At 54.9% G+C, this 7,900-nt stretch overlaps 1 protein-coding gene across 1 annotated transcript in view; it reads left to right on the forward strand.

Annotated features, from left to right (window-relative positions):
- The window catches only part of CSUI_010072 (uncharacterized protein), a gene marked incomplete at its 3' end in the record, with an annotated part of 8,349 nt that extends 619 nt beyond the window's left edge, over window positions 1–7,730 (forward strand). The window contains exons 2-6 of the mRNA XM_068070178.1: window positions 6–2,325; window positions 2,921–3,377; window positions 4,226–4,346; window positions 4,722–4,973; window positions 6,298–7,730. Of these exons, the coding sequence (XP_067917846.1) occupies window positions 6–2,325; window positions 2,921–3,377; window positions 4,226–4,346; window positions 4,722–4,973; window positions 6,298–7,730 (4,583 nt within the window). The remainder of the gene's footprint in view (window positions 1–5; window positions 2,326–2,920; window positions 3,378–4,225; window positions 4,347–4,721; window positions 4,974–6,297) is intronic.
- Window positions 7,731–7,900: the final 170 nt, after the last annotated feature.

A 7,900-nucleotide genomic window follows, 5' to 3' on the forward strand; every position in this document is an offset into this window, starting at 1 on the left:
TCGAGTCCCCTGCGTCAGGACGACCAGCGAGACAGCAGGGGACTCGACTACTACTACTGGGGCATCTGTGGTGGTGGATCACAAACAGCTGTCTTCTTTCCTTTCCTGTCAGACCACGCAGCTGTTCGGCGAGGGGGCAGGTCGGTCCATCACGGGAGGTGCCGTTGCCAGAACGTCTACGTCACCGGATGCTGCGATGGCTCTGCAGTCTAACACTCGCTCCATCGTCACTTCACAAGCAGCCAGTCCCGTTTCTGCAGCTGGGGGTGGAGGACAGGGGCAGATAACTACTTCGGAAGGGGTTCCTGCTTCGCCGTCTTCTCTGGCTTCGTTGAAAACTGCAGTGTCTTGTGCATCCGTGTCCGCATCTTCTGTGCTCTCTTGTTCTGCCCCCGCCGGTGCTACCGAGGCTGACAGAGGACAACCGAGTGTTGCTTCGCCTCCGCGTGTGAGCCAGCGGGGCGTGTCTCCGACTGCAGCAGGTCCGTCTACTTTCTCGCCTTCCCCTCCAGTGTCATCCCCGGGGACAAGCGCACCACCGTCTGCAGCTCCTTCTGGCCGAGGCTTGGGCGTCTCGTCGTGTAGTCCAGGCCCAGTAGTGGCCGCAAAGCGGAAGATTGTCCCATCTCCGCATGCAACTTCATGTCCCTCTGTTTCTTCCCGCAGGAGCCCAGACAACTCCAGTCCAACGCCTCGTATAGGTTTACCTGTCACACTGAAAAACGAGACTCTACAAAACCCTCTCAACACCCCCCTTGCGAAGGTCGCAGGAAAGTCTGCTACGCCTATTCAGCCATTGCCTTGTATGTCTCCCAAGCCACTTGCCGGATTGTCTGCGGGAACCCCGGGAGCAACCACACCGCTTAGAAATGCCGGTGGTGAAGCTACGGCTGGCTCAAGAAAAGGTGGCTCTGGGCCGACTGCATCGGGAGTGTCATCCGTTATATCGGCTTCCCCTGCCCCGGGGGTTTGTCAGCAGCCACACTCCGGTCATGCAGAGTCTCCTTCACCTCGTAGTCTTCTCTCTGCTGGTCGTTCCACACCCCCCATGTCGTCTGGTCAGTGCCGCCAGCCTCCGGCTTCTACAAATGCTGTAAGTTCTCTGCGTTCTTTGTTCTCGGCCGCCGCACGTGTTTCAGGGGCGGTCGGGGGGGGCGTTCGATACCCGCAGTTAGCTACTACGTCTACCGGCCAATCAGGTCAGGCCTCGTCCGGATCGGCCTCTCTTACAGGCGTCCCAGCCGTATCAGTCCGAAGTTCAACTACTCCCGTTATCTATGGAGGTGGCAATCGAATCTCCGCGCCGCCACCACTACATTCCCCTTCTCTTGCTGCTCTGCTAGCCAACGGCACGGGTTCCCCTAACTCGGCTCAAGCGGCGACCGCCGCTGCAGATGCGGTATCTCGGGCAGCGGCGTCAGTGGTAGCTGCCGCCGCCGCAGCCGCAGCGGCGGGGTATTCTTCTCTCGCGGCAGCGGAATCTTCAGCTCTCTCCCAATGCGCTTCTACGAAACCGGTGCGCCAGGTGTCTCTTTCTCCGACTGTCTCCGGGGCTCTCATTCCCGTAGCGCCGCTGAGCGTGTCTACTTCGAGGCATGAAGCCACCAGTGGGGGGAGTTCACCACCTTCCGCTGAGAAGACTGAAAGCACTTCGGGGAGGACAAAGAGTGCAGCTGATGTGACAAGCCGTCTTTCAGCTGCAAGTCAGAGCTTGTCAGACACCAAGCCGGGGTCCGTCAACAAGAAGGAAGTGAGCGCGCGAGGAAGGGGAGCTAAACAAGAGGAAGACACTGGCAAGAAAGGATCGAGGGACAAAGAGTCCGAAAACAAGGGTGGATCTGGAGAAACAAAGGAAACGCAGAAGGGATTGTCGACACAGAACAATCAACCAAGGTCAACAGAAGTGTGTGAAAGGAAGGGACTAGACGGCTCTTCTACTCCAGCTCGTTCCTGCGTGTCGGGACCTAAGGAAGGATCCAGTTCTTCACGTGTTAGTAGCCTGGAAAAGTCTGCTCGCGAAGGGAAATCCGCCGGAATACAGTCACGGGGAGATCAGTTTAATGCGGATAGCACTCAGGCGCTCCACGTTAGCAAAGTACCGCTCTTTTTAGATGATGGACCTAGCGGTGAGGGTTGGTGGGTTGTGGCGAGCGCACTCCCTGCGTGTGTGGCGAAGAAAGAGATCCTTCGAGAGAAAGTGCGCGCTCTCGTTTCTCCAGAGTTGGAAGCTACCGCAGACAAGCTAGGGATTACAGGAGTCACCGAAGATGCAGAAACTGCGAAGACTGCCGCCGGAGGCGAAGGAACGGCACAGACAAAAGATACGTAAGCTCCCACTAGAGAGAGGAGGCTTGACGTTTAGTCGGTGGTCCGTGTTACAGAGTTTTCAGGCCAGCCTTGCCGCCCGTAGTCCGATATAGTTATCTTCTTTAGATTCTTGCTGGATCTCTGTATCCTGCCCTTATGTGTAAAACCTTCCCAGGGGGGGAAGCTTGTGGAGTGCTGAGCTTTCGCTTCAGTGCACCGCTTCTTCGACACGAGGAGTCGAGGGCGACAGCATGTAGAGAGTTGTAAGGAGTTTGAAGAGAAAGGACCGTCTCGCAGTTGTGCAGAAGTAAATGGCTTCGTGTCGTCCAAGGAGGTTGACCCTCGAGGCCTTCGCAGCGTCTTGCAGCCGAGGGCCGGCATCATTGCAGCTTCTGTTACAGGAGACGGAAGTGATCGGGCTGCGTGACTGCTTTTCTTTCCACTTAGCAAGCGTTATGCGGAGAATCTGGACTTCGCCGTGCTGCTTCCTCCGATGTTCTGGCAGGTGTTGGTTAGGGGCGGGAGGTTTCTCGTGAAGGACATAGGACTGACGGAGTTTCTTGCCTCACCCCTGTCGCTCGTTTGATTCGGAATTCGATGTCTTTATTTCCAGGTCTCGATTGCGCGACATGACAAACCCCGACGTCTCCCGTGGAGGTTCTCGCTCCCCCCCAACTGTAGAGAGTGGTGCTTCAGCTGGTGTCGGGCGTTCTCCGTCAGCGTCACAGTCTCAAGACACGAGCACGGGGGCTCGCGGAGGCGAGGAAGGCCGCGGGCGGAGGTCACAGTCAGGGAAGCAAAACGAAGAGGGAGTGGAGATCAACAAGAGTTCGCCGAAGAATGAAGAGAAAACCAGCGGAGAGGCGTCTGAGACCCCCGCAGCCCTTTCGTCTGAAAGAAAGAGACTCCGACCATTCTGCATCGATCGCGAAGAGGCTCGTCGGTGGCCCGTTCGTTACCCGGATGATATGATACACACCCTACCGCGAATGCCTGCTGCAAAGCGCAGGAAGATGCGGCAAGAGGAGATGCGATGTTACTCAAGTGAAGAACGAAAGAAGCTGACTAAGGTTAGCGGGAAAGACCGGCAAGGTCCAGTGGCGTGTATCAACCAGGGAGCGCCATATTTGTAGACTCTACGAGAACAGCTTCGTGAGCCGCAAAGTATCTGTTTTCTCTTGCATGCCGCTGAGCAGTCTAGTGTCTTCGTCACGACGAAAGTAGAGCGAAAATAGAGTCAAGAGGCTCACACGTAAGTCAGGGGCGGGGGCATTCCCTGGCAGGTGTTTCAACGGGCCGGAGGGACGGAGGGATGGATTCGCATCAGTACAGACGCTCCTCGGGAGCCTTTTGTTTTTGATAAGAAGGCGAGAGGCGAAAAAAGTCACTCGTAAAAAGAGTAGTGGATAGTGGGCGATGCTTGCGTGGATTTTCCGTCTGCTGCTCTCATCCAGCTGTAGGCAAAAGAGGCCTTGACAGAATCCTCCCGTGCTGCTGCCCTGGAAGCACGAAAGAATGGCAAGACTTGTCCGGGGTTGCACCGTGTGTGCGCCTACACCACTTATGCATGCATGAATGTAGGCCGAGTGTATTGATATATGTGTACACTTAAAACTTGATGCGTATCTGAAAGTCGCCTCTTCGACAGATGGTCCCTCTTGCTTTTGTGTTAGCGGCTGTGTGCCAGCGAAAGGGCAAGGGAGGGACGTCAGAGGGAAGCCAATGAACGGAATTGGCTAGTACGAGTCTTCTAGAAGAGGAAATGCAGTATCCTAGTCTTGCAGTGGAGCCATCGTTCTGACAGTATGTAGACACTGGTGTCCGCTAGCAGTGTCAGGGACAGCTAGCTCCCTGCAGAGTGCGCGCGTCATGAGCTAGTAAGCTTCTTTTGTGTCTTTCCACATCATCCTCGTCGCAGCATCTTTGTGCGTCAGCACGATTTCTGTTTCAATGCGTCGAGGAATTTCATCTCCTTGGAGGTCTGCGCGCTGCAGTCGCGGCCGCACCACGCGCCCCTCCGAGCAGGCTGGCAGTCACCCGTAAGTCGCGCGTTTTCATCTGCACTGGGGGGTAGAACAACAGTATAGTAGAACTCTGTATTCTGCTTTTTTACCTGTGTTGACCCTACGTTTATTTGCTAGTAGCTAGTGTAGTGTTGGTGAACGAGCTTCTGTTAGGTTGTCTTCACTTGGACTTACGGAAGTTTCTCCTACTCCAGTTTGTTTTGACTGCAAAAGGTTCTTCTAAATTCTTCTATTCCATACGGTCCTGGTTGCTTACGTCTTTGGCCATCGCAGTTGCCTGTGTCTTCTAGCACCTTCTTCGCGCAGCGGTTAGTGTATGTGCTGACTGCCAGTGCTCAAGACATATCGAATGGAACAGGAGGCGAGAACGTGCTCACATGGTCTTCTTAGGCTCGGCGGCGCTACAAGAGCTTCAGCATACGATGCGACGGTTACCACCTTCGGCTCTCTTTGGAGGCCTTCAAGTCGAGGAGCCTTTTGCTTGTTTGTCCTTCGAGTCGAGTTCTTCTCCTGACCGTGTTCTGTCGGATGAGGCAACGGAGGATGAAGAGGACGTGGTAGACGATCGCGACATTTTCTTCCGTATTGGAGGCCGATCGGCAAGAAGGACGGTTTCCCCTGTTTCTGCGCAAGGAGAAACAGGCAAGGATTCACTCAGCCCATGAACCCCCAGGGCAACTCCCTTCCTCTGTTGTGTATACGCGTGCGTATGCACGTACTCTCTGCGGCTGGCGAGTACACGGGAACTCACCCGGCTTTCGCACATCGATACCAGGCACCACCCGTAGCGGCCCTTTCGCCTGCTTGTGTGAAAGTCCCTGTTTCGTCGTGCCCCGGCGCAGCTCGCCATTCACGGGGGAGCTGCGGCACGGGAAATGTTGTATAGTGAGCTTGTGCTCTCTTCTTTACTTCACAAGCCTGCAGTTAGAGTTTTTCGTGTCGGCCGTCTGCTGTCGTCTTGAATGCGCCAGTCTTCTTTTCTCCTTGAGGCACACTCCCCCTCGGACTTCCTTGGTTTCCTCGCATGCTGTGAAAAGGGTGATGCATTGCATGGGTTATGCCATTGTGGTCAGCAGGGTCTAGTCTATATATCTGTAGGCGTGTCCGTTATAGACTGGGAGACAACATGCCTTTCATTTTCCTGCTCTCTGCACCCGTAGGTCGACGTGTTTTGCGTGTTAAGTGGCATGTGCGACCGTTTCTATAAAGCCTTCAGCTGTGGGTTGCCTGTGTCCAAAGTAGCTGGTGTTTGTGTTCCCCGGAGAGAAAGCGGTTTGTGTGTGTATTCAAAGACCGCTTGCTGATAATGGGCGAGGTGAAGGTCTACTGATGCTCGGAGCATCGCGGAGAGGGAAGGCCAGGCACCAGGGAGATACACGACACAGAGGGCAGCCTTTACTATGGCACCCGTCCTACTGTAATGAGAGTAGAGTTGCTGGGGGAGACGCTTCTTGTGGGTGTCTGTGCCTGGCATGCGTCACTGACTCGCATGTGTAGCGTCCGGGGGGGCTGTAAAATAGCTTGCTGTCTTTCCGACTGTCCTCCTTCAGATTCATTCTGCGTTTTAGGTGGTTTTGCTTCAGTTCGCTTCAGCCCCTGCCTTGTTTATTCTCTGCTACGACGTGCTCGTGCACTCTGTGTCTTCTGTCTTCGGCGTTTTTCTGGTCCGTTGCTTTCCGTCGGACTCCTCATTTCGTCGTCTTGAGTCGTGTTGCAGTAGTCGCGATGGTTGACACGGAGCATAGCATGAGGAAGATTGACGGTGTACGCCACGTTTCCTGACTGTTCGAGAACAGTAGCAATGCTGTTGTGTTTGAGAGTGTGACTGTGATTCGGGGTAACAGCCAGTCTGGCGGCCAGTGAACGTATTCTATTGGAATCGACGCGATGAACGTAACCGTAGCGGCCCTGCAGCTTCTGCAGTTTGTTCAAGACCTGTTCCTTCTCTTGTGAGCGTGGTGTGCAGGTTCTTCGCGTTCTCAGAGGGCTCATACTGTACAAGTCACCAACTCCGTAGACGCGGGAGATGACTCTGGGTTGTGGACTTCTGCTTCGGAATCTGAGGACGCATTTCCTTTTAGTGCTGGAGATGCCTATTCAGTGGTCTACTCGCGTCCAGGCGAAGAATGTCCGGCACAGTGGTCTCTCGGCACAAATACTTTTTTTGTCGCAGAATCGACCTCGAAACAGCCGTCATCTTCGAAGTCCGTCTCCACCGTGGACGACACAGCGGCCGAGCCAGGATATGGCTCAGGAGGACATGACCCTTCTGTGACCGGCGCTCCCTTTCCTTCGGCGACTACGAGGTCCGTTTCTTCTTCTTCGCAGGGTCCTCCTCTGAACTCTCGATCTCACACTATTGCCCGCATGTTTCGGGCGCAGCGTGAGAGTTTGCCGTGGCTCGTGCCGCGTCACCTAGACGAGAAGGGAATTGAAGTGTGGTTGAGACGGCAACTGAGAAGCCAGAAAAGAAAAGAGATAGAATTTCGGAATTTGCGCTTGTGGCAGCTGGAACGAAAGGCAAGTATGCCCGGAGTGGATAGGCTTGCTGCAGCGGAGACGGAGACACCCCCTGACAGCAGAATGGGGGGACAGACGTTTCTTCCTCAATCCAACTTGACAGAGGAAGAGGAAGCAGAATGCATCTGGCTACGAGAGGAAAGGAGGAAAAAGTGGGAAAGAATTGACAAAGCAAGAAGACAGTTAAAGGTACAGCTTCTTGCTCAGGACGCACAGGAACAAGAACAGCTTGAAACACGGTTAGCGAGGCAGTACAACAAGCTTGTCGAGAAGCGAGAAAGGACGAAAGCCGAGGTGGCCTTATTGCGATCGCGATTTCCTGAGGAAGGTCAAAGTGATCAAAGCGGCAAAAGCGAAATTGCACAGCAAGGGACGACACCACAAAAGGTTCAACTGGAATGTCCCCCGGACGCTGCGACTGGAAAGGAGGTAGAAACAGCTTCGCCGGTGGCACCCCGTGGTGAAGAAAAGGATGCAGGAAGAAAAGTTTCTATGGACACTGGGCCCTCGTCAGATCCTCTTGACGCGCCGCCCCCAGATCCTCGTGACACTCGCTGCAGTATAGTAAGCGACACGTCGGCTCAGGAAGCGGCTATCCCTGGGGCGAAACCAGGAGGTTGTGAGAATCTGTCGGAGTTGAACTGTGTAAGTAACCCCCATCCAGGGTCAGAACTCTCCAGTAGTAAGGACATATCTCTAAGTTCGGAAGACGACATTTCTCAGAGTGTCGTGGCTGAGAAGGGAGGCGAACAGAAGCAAAAACCGCCAGGGCCTCCGGGCATCGATACAGCGGAGTCGCACGGGCCCAAGGAGACAAACGAGATAGGGCAGCTCACCCGTGAATCGGAGTCAAGAGATGAAACGTGTGTAACGTTCCAAGGTGAGGAGGGGAAAAGTACAGACGGGAAATTGTCCGGAATTGCCGCGAAAAAGACGTCTGTGGCCGACAGTGTGACTGGGCAGAAGGAGCTGCTGCAGCCCACAACGCTCCAAGGACGGGTCGAGGCCGCGGCACCCTGCCGTGACTTGCCGGCACAGTCAGGACCGAT

This window comes from Cystoisospora suis (assembly GCF_002600585.1).
Source record: "Cystoisospora suis strain Wien I chromosome Unknown contig_6630, whole genome shotgun sequence".
In the NCBI taxonomy this organism is placed as follows: domain Eukaryota; phylum Apicomplexa; class Conoidasida; order Eucoccidiorida; family Sarcocystidae; genus Cystoisospora; species Cystoisospora suis.